This window comes from Apteryx mantelli, chromosome 17 (assembly GCF_036417845.1).
Source record: "Apteryx mantelli isolate bAptMan1 chromosome 17, bAptMan1.hap1, whole genome shotgun sequence".
In the NCBI taxonomy this organism is placed as follows: domain Eukaryota; kingdom Metazoa; phylum Chordata; class Aves; order Apterygiformes; family Apterygidae; genus Apteryx; species Apteryx mantelli.
The window spans coordinates 10448118-10466821 of NC_089994.1; the positions used below are offsets into that span (position 1 = coordinate 10448118).

An 18704-nucleotide genomic window follows, 5' to 3' on the forward strand; every position below is an offset into this window, starting at 1 on the left:
AAAACCACTTATTTCTATCATGTTTTAACATTTGAAGTAATTTTACATACAAATTATGCTCAGAGGGAAAAATTATCACTCTATGCTAATTGGAGTGCAGCATATAATACCCCCGGCCTGTCAGCTCCCGTTTAGTCTACTTACATTACTGCCAATTAATCTTTTTGGAAGAGGTGAACAGGGGATTTTATCTAAAAAGCTAAAGCCTTGAGAAGACTTCAGTTACTGCCTTTAAGCCCGAGAGCGGCCCTTCATAAACTGAAACATTCTCACGCTGGTGCTTACAAACATTACACAGTTTCTACGATGGAGCTGACATTATGCAAAAATTCAAGAGATAATGGAGGTTCTGCTCTCCAAAACCCCGGCTGCGCTATCTTGTATGCTAGTAAAAAGCTGTACCAGCTAAAGCAGCTGTGAATACACAGACAATAAGCCAGATAAAATATAACTAGAAACAAATTCTATGCTGGAAATTCGCATTTTCAAGGTGTTTAAACCTGTACCTCTAACCCTACCCATCATAAGACTGAGTAGGAGTCAAACTCTGGACTGTAATGAAACTTTCAATATTCCTCAGTGAGCAAACTGACCTGCAGTTGTCTTCATTCAGCCATCTACATATTAAAAACAAATTAAAAATCACAAGTTTGTATGCTAGATTACAAGTTTTCCATTACTCACAGGACTATTGCATTAATTTAGGCTTTTTGCTGTCTGTACATGTTCCTTTAGGTTGATGCCCATGAGATACAAAACAAAAACAAAAAAGTTAAAAATGGTAATTAAGTCCTGGGACAATCCCATTACTGGACAGCAGAATAGTTTATTTGGAAAATGCAATGTTGAAGATATATAATATTCAAAAACTCAAACTAAAAGGCAGATGTCTGCACTCCTCACAGCTATTACAGGACAGAGCTGCTCAACTCTGCTGCTACTGTTGGGTTTATAAATAACTGGATTTGAAACAAATCCAGAGGAAGAATGAAAAATTGATGTTACACCAGCACAAGTTTTTGCCCCTTTAAAAAAAATAATAAAAAAACCAAAAAAAACTATGACTAAAATAATTACATTTTGGTTATTAAGCTCACACAGGATGCCCCTGTCTCTAGGCAAGGAGCTAATGATTCCACGGCAGAACCACAGCTACCTGCTCAGCCACCACCCGCAGCAAGAAAGGAAGAGCGCCAGGTCACTACGCCGAAATCCCGGGAGGTGACCAACATCTTATTTAGGGAGAGATTCATTCAAATGTCATAAGCCTAGTGAGTAAGGTGTTTAGAAGAGATTTTGATATCAAAAGGGAAGGTAGCGATGATCTGAATTTAAAAGAGGTGAACTGCCTGCGTACAGACACACTGACTCACCAGCCCGCTCCGCGCTGGAAGGACCCGTAAGAGAAGGCTGCATTCTGGGACACGTCAATTAAAATTAAGAATGAAATAACTCTGCGCAGTGGTGCTGGATGGCATTTTCTCTCAGGAGACCGCAAGTTCAAACTGAGATTTCAGCTCTGCAATCAGGGTTTCATTCTTAACTCTTTCATTCCCAGTGTCGTTGATCAGCTCCTGGCAGGCTTCTCTTCCACTTTCATGCTCAGCTAAATCCAAAGACAAATTACGCAGATACCCCGACCTGCCCGAAGCCCAAAGCCCAGATCGTGACACCACTTCTACCAAAATTAGTCAGGCACATGTTCTGTCAGAAAAGGCAGCACACCAGCTCCAAATTACGAGCAGTGATATCAGAACTGGGTCTAGAGTTACAGCAAACAGTAACAAATTGAAAAGCATATTTAAAAGCGCACTATATTCACTTTTGATAAAACTTTACAGGAGCCCATATGATCCTAGGGGGATACAATACTGCATTTCCACTACATATACAGTAAATAAAATACAGCAGAACTCCCAAACCATTATTTCTACTTACAATATACAGCATGAAGTGCAAAACAAAGACAAAACAAAGCCATCTTGACTTTTTTCCTTATGAGAACATGAAGAGTTTTAAGAGGAAGCAAAAATACCTTGCTCCAGCCTCTTAGACACCTAAAAATATAGTCTTTGGAACCCACAGGAAACATAAGAAAAGGTGCAGTTTAAGTGGCACGCTTCCATTCTTAACTTTAAATTTTAAAAACACTTAAGAAGTAACCATGTATAATTTACACCCAGGAGAAAGCTTATTCTCGAAGCTGTGCCTTTAAAAGAAAATCTTGGATTTCACAGATTTCAGAGAGGAATAAAACGGAACACTTCGGGGAACTTTCAGCACAGGAAGGAGGGCTGAGGGCACGGGGAAGAACCCCCCAGTCCCTGTAAACAGCTTTGCGACTCCATTCGCCAGAACAGTATCCACGCAGCGCCCTGTGGCCAACTTTCTTTGAACACAAGGAAAGTCAAAGAGAAACGATGCACGAAGCGCGCCCACGCAGCCGCGGCGCAGTTATGCGAGCACATACAGCGCTCCGGCCGCTGCGGCCACAAGTGGCCCCTCAGTCTCTTGCTGCACATGGCAGATGTTGACTTTACCAGTATTGCTTTTTCTGGAAAGTCTCTGGAATCCAGCTGGGCTCAGGACGGGTGTTACACAGTATTATGCCTCGTGGTAGAAACAGCAGAGGAAGAAAATTACATTTTACTTCAGTACTGAAAACTTTGTATTGGCACTATTAAGCTGAAATTTTACAATGTCGGCTTAGTTAAAAAAAAAAAAAGTAAACTGATCCTGTGCAACTGTAGCACAAAAAAAATTTTTCACCCCCCAAAATTTTTGGAGACTCAAAAGCGCCAAGCAGCCAAGCAGTAGAAAAACTTACTAGATTAAAAGGATGTCACACTAGATTTAAAGCAACTTGTAGCCAGATGTTTCAATTCCTATTTACACACCAGCACCAGCAGTCAGATTTTGAAAATTGTTCAGCAGATCAACACAGCACAGATCTAATTGATCATTAATCATATTTGGAGTCGGTGTTTACTGAGCTTTTCTGAAAGCCTGTCCCCCATTTTTGGCTGCTTATATAGCAGTGGATTTCTTCCCGAAGATCTGGCCCTTGAAGAGATGGCAGAAAGGAACACATGTTGAAATCCAACACGTTCAAAAGAGCTGTAACATTTTCAACACTGCAACTGCACAGCACTCTCTCTCTCGTTCTACAGTTCTGACAAAGCTGATGAAAAACGCTTTTTTATGTATATTTAACTACAAAAGCTGTAACTGCCAATACAAAGGTCTCTCTGTCATTACTACCCAGATAACAAATTAGCACCTCTTTACACTATTGCAGCCAAGAAGCATCTAGTGTCACCTTCCATTTGCTTCACATTTACTAAACGTTATTCAAGGAAGCCATTTTTGCCATTTCCCTTATCTGAAATGATTGATGGCTGCTGTTTTTGATGTAATTACAAATGTCTCTTCCCTCCAGAAATAACCTGCTAAAAAGAATACTGTACATTAGAGGCAAAGTACTACCCTTAAATATTGCCAAGGGTATGCAGTAATACACGGCCTTGGTATTACTATGCCACTAGCTGGTGTCAGGACTGTCACCGACGGATGAAGAGTTGAAAAGGAAAGAGAAGAGAAACGGGATGTGATAAGATCACATCATAAAGTACAAGATAACTCTTTACTCGCTCATCAGACACATTTAACAGGACTGTTCGCCAACGGACACGTGCAAGGTCGTGGGGTAGAAACCGCACGGACGTCGGGGGGGAGGAAGCAGTACGGAGGTACCGCGGTCTTGCCTTGCTAGCAAGGACTTTCCCAGCCCAAGAAGAACACGCAGTCCTGCGACCGCGCGGCTCGCAGAGGTCAGCAAAAGCGGCGTTCGCCCACAGCCCCGGCCGTACAAAAAGGAACTCGGAAGCTAAGAGGGTTTGAGCAGGGACGGGAACGTGACCTGACCATCCTCTCCGGCTGGACCGTGAGTACTCCCCTGCTCCCCTTCTCCCGGGACCCTGGGTTAAGGTGACTCCTCGAGGTTGAGAGTCCTCTCACCACGAGAGGGAACAAGCCAGCTTTCAAGGCGGGAGAAGCAGTGTTTCCAGTTAACAGTGCAGTAGCCAACGGTTCTGGGTTATCCTTTCTAAATTAGTAATTGCGTTATTTTAATGGGTGTTACTAATCCAAGAGCTTGCGTGAGGCAATAAACATTTTTACTACGCCACTGTCTCAGTTGTTACTATCAAACCTCCATAGTGTGACAGTGTCGCTGTGACCAAGATGCATCCCAACCTCAGGAAATACAACAGCATTTCACGATAGATAGAAAAAGAATGATCTAGATAAGATGAAATTGTTAAGGATAAATATGAAATTTTCCTCTTCATATATACATTTGCTTAAATTTACATATGCTAATGAGCAACACAATTTAAAAAAAATATTGCAAAAATCTCATAGTCCAATATTTTGGGGCAAAGAGAAGAACGAAGGGCCAAAAAGCACAATGAGCTTTAAAACCACACAAAAAAGAAAGTTCCGATACTGTCTTACTGCTAGAACACACTCACCCTGCAGAAATTAATACCATAACTAGCAGATTCAAGAAATATTCCATGTTTTATTAAGTATACACCAGCTCACCTGCCAGTGTTATAACGCAAAGACAGGCTTTCCATGTAACAGATTTGAAATTGCATCCAAGAGACTATGTGCTTAGCTTCACCCAACCATACAGTGTTCTTGGGAATCCGCTACTATCACGTGCGATGCTTTCAGCAAGTTTCCTATCTCCCTTCCTCTGGATCAAAACAGAAGTTCATTGGCCCCCCCCATCTCCAAGCAGCCACAGGGCTTCTGAACTGGGGTCACTGCTTCACCTGCAGCAGCATATGAGCTATGTCAAGTTTTTTTGAAGCCATAATCCTGGCAATTTCGGCTTAATTACATAATGCCTTGATTTACATGTGCATGTCTTGAATTTATAAGCTTTGGGCACATTTCAAGTACTGCCATCAGGATGCCCTATACGGTGAGACAGCTGTGCTCTTCTGCCAGTTAGGAAACAGTAGTCAAATCTTGTTTTGGGAGCGGCTTTCACCTGCTCACCTTCTTTACCCAAAAAGAAAACCTGAAGAGCAACAAATGAGAATACACAATAGAGAGAAATCTCTCACCCGTGAAGTCCCATCATTTCCCTTTCATGCGTGTTCACGAATCTCACAGCGCTCATAAAACATGAAGACCTTTTCTCCTCAAATATTGATTTATGACTGTATTTATAAGGCCTGGTAGCAATAAAACAAAAAAGCAGATAAGCAACTAGTGGGTAAAGAATTTCTTTGGCAGAACATCAACCAATTTAAAAACATTATCAACTCAACAGAAAACAACTAAGTCATGATAACACACAAGCCAATCAGCATTTAGGAGAAATAATGAAACTATATAGCTTTTAAAGCTATAAACAGAGAAAAGACCATTCCCTTTCATTAAGGGCAACTTCTAATATCATTAGTTATCCTTAAGAAAGGATGTCAGAAACCCAGGAGTTCAAGGGCACATTTCATGATCAGATGCTGCAGAAGGAGCAGGTGAGTGTTAGATTTTACATTAGTAAGCAGCGTTAACATGTATTTTATAAATAAAAACTGTACAGTTTACTAAGTTGTTCCTTATTTCCACAGCATTTAGCATTTAAGATGAAATCTTTTACAACCCAGGAAAAAGTATAACTGTTGTTTCATTAGAGCATCATAAAAATGATCTATAAGAAGCTGCACTCTTAAGAACAACTAGTGAAAGCCATAGCCAGGATTCATCAGAGACTTAAAAATGGGAAAGAGATCACCAAAACAGCCCAACTGGGCAACACTGGTGTCCCAAAACATATGGCCAGTTTTCCAGATGAGCAGATAGCCAATATAACTGAGGCCAATAACAAAGCATCTGCTGGATTAAATTTAAGTGACAGCACATATTCCCCCTAATCTGAAGCATAGGGAACAACAGGAGAACTATTCTGGTCACCGTTGCTACCTTTAGGAGGAAGGTTTAAGGAGGACAAAACACTTGCGTGACAAGTCAGCTGGGGGCAAAACCACGTACTTGGGAGCAGACCAGCGGGACCTGCTGCAGGAGCAGGGCAGCAGCTCTGCAGCGCTTGGGCCAACATGGGACAGCGCTGCCAGGAAAGGGCTTCCAGCCACCTTTCCAACGTAAAGCCCTGGGGTCTAGGCCACCTTTCCAATGTAAAGCCCTGGGGTCTGTTTTGCAGGTGATTAACAAGGATTCAGAGAGTGTCGATAGGAAAACCCAGCTACCTGCATAACCTGTTTTATAAACAAGTCCTTCTGTCCTTCCAAATCAAAATAATTAGCTTTGCCTCATCGCAACACAATACTGTAAGAAGTACAATATACAGTTTTACATACCGCCTTCCTTATCAAGACTTTCTCCATCTCTACTTGGAATTTAACATACTTTCAATAGCCTGAATTAAACTCCTTAGCAAAATAACTCCATCTCATTCCAGTCTGGAAAACTCTGATCTTTGTATAACATGCTGGTATAAACACTGGCTTATTTCTTTGCTAAATGCATCACAAAACAGACCCGCTAAGGCCCACGTGCCTGGAAGCCAGAAGGGCCTTGATTCCAGCAACAGCAAATTCCCTTGAGAATCATATCATCAAAAGAGAGAGATGCAAATAGCTGAAGATGCAAAACTTGCTAAAAATAATTTGAAAGAGTTTACAATTCAAACAGCAAAATAATCCTGATCACACACAGGAACTGTTTACAGGTCAGGGCCCTCCATCCACACGCAAGTTGTGCTGCCTACCTTCCAGCAGCTCCCTAATGAATTCCACATTTTTAAGTTGCAAAGTCTTCCAAACATTCAGGCTAATTCTGATTGCCATTACACTACACACACCCACAGTAACGCTACCAAAGTCAAATCACCTTCTTTATGTCCTCTCATATATATTAGTATTATATATTATGTAGTACCTATGTAACATATGTACATGTACGTAGCATTATAACAACAACTCCTCAAGCAAATACATTCTCTACAGCATAAAAATAAGCTCTGACATTCTGGTTTCATCTCAGGCTTTCAGGAACATCTCTTTCTCTGCACATTACAATTGCCTGGCTGTGAAAGCTTTACTAAAAATAAAAGTCCGGAGCTGTGCCAAGTGATTTAGCTTGCAGAGGCAGAAATTCTCAAGCTCAAATATTCACCAGGTTCACTTAGAAGAGTTTTCACTTTATTTTCTGAATGCCAAAGAGAAGTGTTGCGATGGGAAGGATAGATGTGTGGGATTAGCCAAAAGGGAAAACTCAGGCATTTCAATTTCCTGCCGTAAGCAGGTGTGGGCTTGACTCATCATCAAACAGGCAGAGAAAAGCAGTGAAAGTAATGAATTTTCACATTACTGCAGTATACAGGGAGCACTGAGTTCGTGGAAACACCACTCCTTAGTAGGACAGATTTCGCTCATTTGGAGATACAAAAGACTAGGATTCCCTGATGAATAGAAGATTTTAGCCTTTACGTGCTGATCAAACTTATATCAGATACGGTTACATTTGTCCACTGCTGCCACTGTTTAGGCATGCAGACAAATGAATAAAAAAGCCAAAGCTGGGCTGCAACCTAGTTACATGTGTGAGACACAAAAGACACTGAAATTTAAAACTGAGTCTGGGTTTTAGTCTTCCCTTTACCCATTAATTTGAAATATACTCTCTCTAATCTCAGCATTTAATTCAGGGACTCCATTCACTCTCAAACATCTCCTCTTGATATTTATTCCATGTTTGGGACACAGGGAGGAAACATCAAATCTTCCCCATCCTTTAAAAGGGGGGGGGGGGGGAATCACTAGCAAAGTCCTACTTCCCATTTCTCACTAGAAACAAATCCTTTAAACATAAACTAGACATCACCTCTACTATCCTAACTTTACAACTATTAAAGCTCCTGCAATATTAATTTCCTTTTCTTATCTCCTGTAGTATAAACAAGTCTGTGCAATGCTGTGAAAAAGACAGAAAGCTAATATAAAGTAACAAGGAAGACTCATTTTAATAAAAATATGTTGGAAGGAACAGTTAAAAGGAAACGAGTTCCCATTCAGATTATTTCAATCATCCACCATCATTCCTTATGTGCAACTTTAACTTCTTCCCCCATTTTTCTGCAAGAGTCATTATAGGGCCCAGCTGAGCTTCGCTGGACAACATCAGTCACACAGAAAACAGTAATGAAACAATGGGAGTTTTCAAAAACATGAAGAACAAGATCTTTCTAATGCTCCATCCTGCCATCGGAAGACCTAACCAAACCAAACACATGCAGGGCTCTTATGCCAAGTCGTTTGAGATCTGAGATGCCATGAAGACAGTACAGGGGTCTCATCAGCAATAGTAATTACACAGGATCCTACATACAGGCTTCTGTTTATTCCTTCCCTCTTTCTTTTACCCCTCTAACCTACTTGATACTGTGCCCCTTCTTCCTCACCCCTCCCCGCTCTTAGGAGGATGGTATAGCTCTTTCAAGGGCCTTCAACTAGATCAGCACATTAATCTGGTTAAAGATGCTGTTCTCATTTTCCTAAAATGGGTAAGGTTTGTGTTTCAGTTTTTAAGCTGATCAATTCGCTGACCTTGTTCACAGAGTGGTCCTGAAAACATAGGTGCTAGCGTAACGGAGGGGACAACCTGCGGCATAACTTGGGAAACCAGCAGTTCTGGCCCCGTGCAGCTCGCGGAGCCGTACCCACAGATGTTTCCGCAAAGGAGAGCGGCAAGTGATGGAGTCTGTGAAATGTTTTCTTAATTATACCCAAATTATCTTCAAAGTTCTACTTCTGAGTCTCACAGTGGTATCTTTGGGGGGCAAAAAAAAGTAATGTCTCCTTTAATTAGCACGGGCATTTCAGAATATTGGGGGTGGGAGGGAGCAGTAAGTGAAACATGCTATGTTATGCTCCCTATATCTCTACGGCATATTTCAAGTGAAACAGCAGCTCTTTAGAAGTAATTTTTCCCTGCATAATAGTCCCACGGTTCTGCTATCAAAGAAGAAGTTAACCTAGAGTATCTAAGGAAAGGATGCAGCAACACACAAAGACACACCGAGAACATGCTACTCTCCCTGTATTCACAGAAATGCCTTATTATTAACCCTACGTGCAAAGACATTTTATACATGTCACAACTATTTTCACCCAGTGGCCCTCGCCCTACTCCTGCTGAAGGCAGTATCAAACCCCTAATTCAGTGGCAGAAGTGAATTCCTCAAAGACAAGCGGAAACCATTACGTGTTCGAGAACAGCCTTGCCCAGCCCAGGTGGTTTCAAATACAACTGTTTAACATGATCTTTTTTCATTTGTTCTACCATAACGACTATTTCTGCATTAAGAAACACTTTGGATGTGTGTACCTTTTTTTTTCCCCCCTAAAAAATATATACATATATATTTTTTGTAACTGCAGTGTAACAAAGTAAAAATGAGGCCAGCCTGATGCAGCTGGTACAACAGCACAGCTCACAGCCTCGGGGACAGGTGGCGAAGCAACGCGGCCTCGGGAAGTGCAATCACCGCACTGGAGCGCCTTGCTCGCTATGTCCATTACTGCTACAGAGCTGAACCCACACAAACGTAGATCACAACCTGGGCGTTACAAACTCTCGTATTCAAACAGCTCCAACAGCCCACAACGGCACTTTTAGAAGAAGACACTTCCTAACAGGGTTTTCACATACAGAGCACCTCCATCACACAACCCATACATTTCATCATGCTGCAGTCTCAGGGCACCCTAGTCGTGCAGAAGGACCCCGCTGCGCAACCCAGAGGCAAAGGCACATCCTTGCATCTGAGCTCCTTCCCATCCTGCCACCAAGCGACCCCGCTGCAGGGAATCCCTGCCTGCGTAGCAGAGGGCAACGCGCGCCTCCCAGGTGCTCCAGCACATAATCTGACATCTCGGTAGCCGAGTCGTGAAAACACATTCCCTTTGGCCAGCTGTGCCACAGAGGCCGCAGTCCCTGGCAAAGGTTTGCTCTCGGGATTGGGGAGCAGTCAACATCTTGGCCGCATCTCTTTGCTCAGTCAGCAGTATTAGAGCATGTTAGAGCTGTTTCAAGTCTACACTCACTCGCATTGGGCAGCCCATTAGTCACTGAGATCCACGTGTGAATCCAGGTAGTGATCCATGTTAAAAATTAAAAGTTAAGCTGCCTTCTTTTTTCTTCTAGTATGACTTGTCCCACTGTTTGGAAAGCAACGATGCTTTCGCATGCTGCACCTCTGAGAGGACTTCTTCCACAAGACTTCCATCACCGGCATAGACTTTATCAGGTATGTCACTAACACGTTGGCCACCTTCATCCTGCTAGACCTAAGATTTCATATTCTCTCACATCAGTAGCATCCTCTAGTAAAATGCTTCAAGGACAAGGCACTGGGGAAGTGCAGCCTTATGGAGTTTGGTGCCTGAATTAAGAATGTTAGCAAAGTATCTTCTGAAGCAGAAATAATGCAGAACTGCATAGTTTTGGGCAAAAGTCACTTTAAGTGATTCCTTCTCCCTTCACAACTTAATGGCCCTAAGGCAAGCCAACATTTAAGTTTCAGATCCAGACCAAAGTTGTATGTCATACAGCGACCAACCATATTTTAACAGTCACAGACCATAAGGCCCAAAGACAGCACCCATTAAGATCCTTCACAGTTTCAGAAACTGTGCTTACATTCAGGCCCCTGAACACTTTCAAACCATGAATACTGATCACAGCTTTCAGCAGTTTTCATCCCTGCCCTACAGGAAGGGGCAGGGACAAGGGGGCACACCGCAAAGGGGCTACCTGCCCTATACGTTCATGGCCACAAGAATAGTTTTTCAGCACATATTTCTTCTCCTAATGCTCCCAGGCAGGACGCTGTTCTCGTGGCCAGAACTTCAAGAAGCACAGCTATTCTCAGCAGAAGCCAAAAGGAGAGTGAAAAGTTATTCCTGGTTCTTCTTAACCGATTTAACAACTGCCTTTGCTCAGATTTTAGTGGGCAGGGTCTCTAAATAGCTCTTGAATTAATGCGGCAGAAATCCCACCTAATATCTTCTCCAGTTTTGTTAATACTGGTTGTGTAGACTCCATTCATCTCTAAATCATTTATCCATTTGCCTTAGTTTTACTTAATTGTGATCATTAAAGTTAAAAGATTTTCTAAATGCTCTGCAACTGCACAATAAATTTCTCTGACAACACACAGTTTAAAACTACTGCCCTTCATTAAGCACAGAATTCTCTAATATGTAATTGCAGTATCAGCCTGATGAATGAGTTACACCGCAAAAAGATCTCAAAGCAAATCAAGAACCCAAGATTCATCAGAAAAGATGAAACAACACATCTCTGTCCAATCCCCAGCTAGGACAAACAGCCTGAAAATTAAAACCATGGGATTTTATTTTGTTATGGAAAAAGAATCTACAAGTTAGCTGAAATCCATGACCTGAAGTAATTAGTGGTAATCTTGGACTCTCACTCAAGCTTTCCCTCCTATCAAAACAGGAAACCCAGACAAGAACACAGCTCTGCCGACACAGGCCAAAAGGCATTAAACATACCTTTTTACAGCTAGCATTCTGCTCCTTACCTTCAGATTCTTCTCCTTGTATTGAGAGAAAAAACATCCAGAAGAGACTGATTTCAGCTGCTAACTACGTATATCAACAACTTATTGCCTGCAATTTGACAGCCACCAGGCCAGGCAGCACGAACAGGCCCCCACACGCCAGCGAAACGCCTTCCTCCCCGCGGAGTCCCCGGGCAGCGTGGCACACCAACAGGCACCTGAGCAGCGCGGGCGTTCTGGCACCGCTAGCAGGCGGGTCGGCGACTACAGCCGCTGTCCGCACACGGCGAAACGGCCAGTCAAGAGCCCTGCTGAAAAGGCGACTTCCCCCTGAAGAGAGCCAATATCCCATCTGCGCTGGGAAAGGATTCAGTCCTCTGCTACGGAGATGCACGAGTGGCACACAACAGGACCAGCCAAACTGAACCACCACTGACACTTCCAGTACACTAAACCTAGAAAATTCATGGACGCATTATCAGCGCATTTTACTTTCCCTACCCCCAAATTCAGTGTTTTGAATTAAAAAGGCAGAGAAGAAAATAAGGATTAAGAAAACAAACTACAACACCTGATCCACAGTGGAGGAGCAGCTCTGCTCTGCTGCCACCTGAATTTACAGGGTTTTCCAGGGCTTACGAGGCAGGTGAAGGAGGTTAACAGGGAAAAGCACCTGCAAGTCACAGGTGTCTACATGAGCTCTAGTTATTTACATCGAGCCTGCAACAGCTTTACTCTGCAATGCCCAGTGATGCTCCAAGGTAAAGAAGAATATTTGAGATCTTTTCCCACAGACCCCTAAGTTCATTACAACTATTAAGATTACAGCCGAGAGGACTTTTTGTTTAAGATACCTTCAGTGTGAAATACTGAAGTTATTTCCCTGATTTATCCAGCACCACACTCAAAGAGAAAGCAACAGAATACTGTATGGGAAAAACAAACATTTAACAAAAGCACAACAGCAGAGCTTTCTTCTCCAAAAGCCCTATTCCTAACTACTCCGTGTCAAAGAGCTCCCTCGATTTACTGAGCAGGGCTGGAAGGTCAAGGAAAACAATAGCTCGCTTTTAGGGAAGTTCCACCAGTTGACAGGGACAAAAAGCAAAGCCTCCCTCGAACGCTCGGTTAGAAGCAGCGGCTCAGGTCTCGCTCCTCGTTCTCTGCTGACAAGAACCGAAAGACCGAGCGAACAGCCCCGCGGCCCGCAGCCAGCTGCCCGCACAGCGCGGAGCGGCCGCGCAGCGCCGCGGGGGCCGCGGAAGCAGCGAGCCGAGCACTGACCTGCGCGAGCTCCGCGGGCATCTAGGCGAGGGGCCGCTGCCAGCGCCGCCACGGAGAGCAACGGCTGCTGCGGGCGCCCGGAGGCCGCGGCGCTGCGCGGAGCCGCGCTGCGGAGCCGCTCTCCGCCGCGGGGCGAGGCGGGGCAAGGCGAGGCGCGGCGAGGCGAGGCGAAGCGAGGCGAGGCTCCCTCGCTCGCTCCGCGGCGCGGCGCGGCCGGCGCCCGAGAGCCGCCCCGGGGCAGCCGCCCCCCGCCGGCGCCGCTCCCCGGAGACGCGGCGGCCGCCGCCGCGGGGACGCGCCCCCTCACACGGCGGCTCCCCGCGCCGCCGCCGCCCGCTCCTGACGGGCAGCCGCAGCCGGGCCGCGGCCGCGCCCACGCCCGAGGGCAGCGCCCGGCCGCGGCCCCGCGCCGCTGCCCGCCTGCAGGGGCCGCTGCCCGGCGGGGGCGAGCGGGGCGCCGCGGCGGAGCGGCCTCCCCGTGCGGCGCGCTGGGAAGCGGAGCGGCGCGGAGCCCCCGCGCTGCCCGGCCGCCCCCTCCCGCCTGCACCTCGCCTGCCGCGCTAGAAAGACAAAGAGCAAGAAGGTCCCCGGGCGGCGAGCGGCGGCCCTGGGCGCGCTGACCTTCCGCCGAGCGAGGCGCCCGGCCCCGGGCAGCTCCGGCCCTCTCCGGACGCGGGGGAGGAAACCTCCTGCTTGCTTTCGGCACTTCACTTCGCACAGGCACGGAGAGCGATGCCATTCCGCAGGCACCAGAGAAAGATCATCTTCAGTCACAGCCTCCTCCCTTTTAGGGCTCACAGCGAAACGGGCAGGCTTTCAGCTCAAGCTACCACTGGCCTCCTTTTTTAAAACCATTCACCTGCCCACAAAGCTGTCTCACATTTGCTGAAAGATTGTCTTGATAAACCAGTCCTTAGCAAAACGAATGCCAGATGTGCTGTATCTCGCATCCAACGTATCCTATAACAAACCCAGGGACTTCGCACCAGGGTATGGCATGTTTTTCCTCTCCTTTCATTGCTAGGAAGCTGGGAGCACCCAGCTTTTACCCGAGAGCCGAGGCCGCGAACCTCCACGAAAGCAGGGAGGAGAGAGGGCCTCCCACCCTTCCTAGCTCCAGGACCTGACCCTCTTTCTGCCTCTTGCAAGAAACTGCCAGAAGGATATGTATTACCAAGCACAGAAGGACCTCAGATCTTACAAGAAGGAGACCTAGGTAGGTGGGTGTAAGCCAGCCTTAACTAACCTGAAGGCTTTTCCACCACAGACCCACCCCAGGGGTGGGAGCACCTGCTTACCTAGCGCTGCAACTAAAGCCTTGCCCTCAGCTGCGAGCCCTCCGCCAGGGCTGAGAGGCAGCTGGCCAAGGGCTGCCTCCAGCGCGACTTAAGTAGCGTTGCTTTAAGTGACGAGCCAATGGCCAAGGGTTATTTCTCCTCTCTTTCATGCTAGGCTCCTGCAGCAAATTGAAGCAATAAATAAATCCACCACTGTAAAAGCTAGTGCCTGAGCAATAGTAATTAGGGGCTGAAGGCTGCTGGAATCAAATTAGAGACTGCCCCTGGAAAACGGGGATAGTCAAAGACAGCGAGAGCAGCTCTAACACAGAGAGGAAGGCAGGTCGCAGTTGAACGTTCTGTAATTCTCAGAAGAGTCACCTTCGCACAGCAAACGTGGTCTTTTCATCTGGGTTTTGGGTTCCCTGAAAATTCTAAAAAATGCTTCCAGTGTCAATGTAATTAACATCAATCCTAGCAGATAAACATGAGAAGGTAGCATCTCCTACAGTGACACTGAGGACAGGAAGGAATGTCTCAGACCTATTTAATCCTAATTTCAGCTTTCCTGTTACTGCCAAAGAGATGCCAGGGTTCCAACCGAATACTACAACTAAGGCTTTGTATTCTGGGGACACAGAACAGGGTAGAACTGTGTGACTCAACTCCGATCCTCAATTGCTTAAAAATAAATATCGTAAAGGCTCCTCTTTAGGTTGACAGAAGCAATGGTAGGTATTTCACAAAGTTTCAACTGAAGCAAAGTATTTGCTTCACTGGGGTGGGGAAAAGCACTCTGAGTCTATCTGAAGCAGAGTAATTTAGAGGCAACTGGTAGTGGCCCTTAATAAAATACTTAAAGATCAAAGTAAAGCAAGAGAAATGTATTTTGTATGAACGTCTCCTGTACCTGTACAGCACTCATCTCTCTTCCCCCCCCCCCTTCTCCTTGCCCAATATTTCTTTAATTAACTAACTAAAATAGTTCAACTTCTGTTGAGGCCATCCTGGTATAGAAAAGTAACATTCAATTTAGACATGCACATGGATACGTGCCAGACCTTTATACACTGTCAAAGAAAACATTATAAAGTCTATATCCATAGGGCACTGAAGTAGCTACTCTGGCATGCAAAACAACGAAACTGAAAACCTTCCTGGATGAACTTGCCAAATCTTACTCACATAAGAAGTCTCTCACGTTGTAAACCCACAGCTATTTCTGCAAACCATGCAAGACTGGCATTGCTGGAGTTTGAAGCCCCACCTTCTGGGGTCAGGTTGTTAATTAAAAACTGAAATTTTGCTTTCAAAAACGTAACAGATGTTCGTAGGCCATCTGGTTGAAAAATAAAGTTTGAAAATGTGATGAGCCAAAGCAAAAACAGTATTTTTTTTTAAAGACAAAATGCATTTCAAATCTCCTTATTTCTTAGCCACATGCAATATTTCAGAGGCCTTATGATTCTGAATGCTTGGATTTGGCCACGCTGAAGTGAAAGAATGGAACTAATTACATAAATAAGAGTTATGGATTAGATCCCTAAGGTAATACTGAACTTCCAAATTCTGGCAACAACAGTCTATCCATTAGTATCAGACTGCTGACTATACTCCAACATTTTTTTACCCCTCCCAATTTTTTCCCCCTCAGCTGAACCTTAATTTCTTACTCTGTCACATTTTTTTCCAGCTGCAAAAATAGGAGGAAGAACTTCCTTCTTCTGAGAAATTAAAAATTTATAAAAAGGAAGGGATTTAATTTTCTGGAATATGGAGTACAATAGTATATGGTCCAAACTCTCTTTTTTATTTTCTCCCATTACCCTTAAAAATTCTCCATCACTAGTGCTGCACTCTAGATTGATCTGCTCTCAAGGGTTTACAGCTCTGCCTGGAAACATAACATACGGCTTCAGTGATATGCAACTTCCATAAACCCAACAGAGCAAGAACTCACCAGACGGGTCAGGAATGACGGCTAACCATACAGGCAAAAGCACCACAATTATCCATCACAGCTCGCACTACCAGACGGCCGATATTCATGTAAGTGCTGCCACACCAAGGAATTTTTGTAATTGTTTTGTGAATCTCATATAGCAAATAAACCAGGTAAGTGAGAGTATTAAAGAACAGTACACCATGATGTGCCAGCGTGCCCCATTTTAATGTTTTTAATACAGACAAATGAAAACAGAAAATTATATCCCCAAGGGGCATTTTGAAAGATCTTCTTCTGTTAGAGTTTTCATCATTTCTAAATATGCTTGAAAAATTACCTGAGCTCTTTCAAAGCATCCGCACTTGCTCCAAAAAGGCCCTGCTATAAATAACGGCTCCACCAGAATATTGCTAACATTCTCACCAGCAAGGTTTTGAGAATCTTGTTGCTTTCATGCTGCAAAGTTAGAAATGGAGACTAAGCCAGATAGCTTTAATCAGAGGGTAAATCATATATAAATGAGGGATAATTTTATGTGTCATCCCTATTTAAGAATCCAGTATTAAAGAGAGGTCAAAAGGACCACAAGGCTGAAGACCAATGTGACAGAGAGGAAGCAGGCACTGGCTGCAGAATGGGGCACTGGGAATTCCAGCAAGTTCAGGGGATTTTCATGTGTACACAAACACAGCTTCCATCTTGCTACATCTAGTTTCAGTCAACTCCACTTCATCCAAGTTGTCATACGACAGGATGAGAACAAGGACAGGCAGGGGACAGCGCTGCTGGCATTAGAACTAAAGGACAAAGGAAGCTAGATGTCACTGCACATAGGTCACAGTCACATGAATGACCTATGTTTCTTCCCAGCAGCTTCATGTAGATTGGCATTGACTACATACAGGGTTAAAAATAGAAAAATCTCCTCCAGTTTTAAGGAAAAAATTAAAATGGTGTTACATTTATAACAGAATGACAAGAGCAAGAAAAACAAATCAAATATATGACTGGTACTGTAGCCATAATTTCATACTGTAGTTATTGGAAAGGAAAACAAGGACACTGAAACGCATGAAAGAGCCAGTATTAGTCATTTTTCATTTCTTAGATTTGCTTTTAGGATTTTCCAGGTGATTTGTGACTTATTTCAAACTGAACATTACAATAACTTGCTCAGAAGACACTGGATTAGCTTACGCCATTCTGTTTCTTGTTCAGAGGGCAAACGTGGTTTGCCGTTATGTACTGGATTGATAGCTGTCTGGACTGTCAACTGATTTTTATGATAGTTCTCCAGGTAATTACTATCTTCTCCAAACCAACAACCTGAGGCTGTTTCAGATCTCTGTGTTTGAAATTCTATTCCAGTGCAAGTTTCTTGTATTTGAAATCCTTACACATGAAAATAGACTGCAAAGAAGAGCTAATGGAAATGAATCTTTCCGGGTTAGAAATAGGGAAACTATAATTCTTTTCAATCTTTAACTATAGCATCCTGAAAACACCACTCTGCCAACAGCTAAATATACATTTTAGTTTAAGTGCCTAAAATGAGCTCAGACAGCATTCTGTAACCCTCTCCATCACCACAACTACATTTAAAAATAGTCTGTTTAGCCAGCAATTTGGTAGCTTAAAGAGGGAAGCAGTTTTTTACAGCAAGAGTAAGCTCTGACATTTATTTTAAACCAAAGGCTGTAATTATAGTTGGCACTTGCTCTCAGCCTGCCCCTGGCCACCTTTGGCCAGTCTGTTCTCCGTCACGCCGAGGACTTCAGCGAATGACTTAATCAGCTTGTGACAAAGCAACGGAGCGCCTCGTCTGAACCATCAACAAGAGGGCCTGAACTAGCAAAAGGCTCAGTAATTTAGCAAAGTTGTCATAACCGAACATTCATTTTTTGACTCTTTCAGCATTAATTCAGTTTATGGAGACTGCAGAAAGGGAACTGTAGAAAGTTTTTGGTTTTAAAAGCTTGTTGAACTCTTCAGGTCAAAAGCTCAGGGGAAAGGAGACTAACTGCTTGCTTGCTTGTTGGTTCTAAAGTTTCTGGAAAACATTTTTGCTGCTACCTGTGGATCTGCAAGGGCAGAGGCTTATGAAGACCCACTGACTACTGTGCAGTGCCTTGAAAGCAAAGGTCTACCTCACTGGTACTTATAAGGATCAAGGCCTATAATAAGAAAATCTTTTCATAAAGATTCATAAAATTGAGAGATATAGTGCAAAAAGGTTTTGTGAGGATTTAAAATCCTTCTTCCTGAACATCCCATCTGGACTAGTGCAGTAGTGTGCTTGGGAAATAAAAGCACAAGGAATAAAACTTTTAAAAAGCCAGTACAATTCTCTATGTTCTGCTGTCTGAGCTGAGAAGCAAATAAGCAGCAGAACATGAAAAATAAATCATAACTTTAAAATGTAAGATGTTTTTCATGTTAATTATCAAGAAGTAAATGCAACTACAAGGTTGTTTTTTAAAAATCCTGTTAAACCTGATATTACTCTTTAATGTTTTAATTCTTGCATTTGAATGTTTCTGGTTTTTTTAAGACATGCTTAATAATTACTTGAGGT

General features: G+C 43.9%; 1 protein-coding gene across 5 annotated transcripts in view; it reads right to left on the reverse strand.

Annotated features, from left to right (window-relative positions):
- Positions 1 to 18704, reverse strand: part of ARVCF (ARVCF delta catenin family member) — a 305181-nt gene that overhangs the window by 148786 nt on the left and 137691 nt on the right. For 3 of the 5 annotated variants that reach the window (XM_067307356.1, XM_067307352.1, XM_067307357.1), the window contains exon 1: positions 12908 to 12978. The exons of the other annotated variants lie outside the window; for them this stretch is intronic. In XM_067307356.1, coding sequence (XP_067163457.1) covers positions 12908 to 12928 — 21 coding nt within the window. In that variant the 5' untranslated portion in view covers positions 12929 to 12978. Of the gene's footprint in view, positions 1 to 12907; positions 12979 to 18704 lie in introns of those variants that run through there. 5 annotated transcript variants of the gene reach the window in all.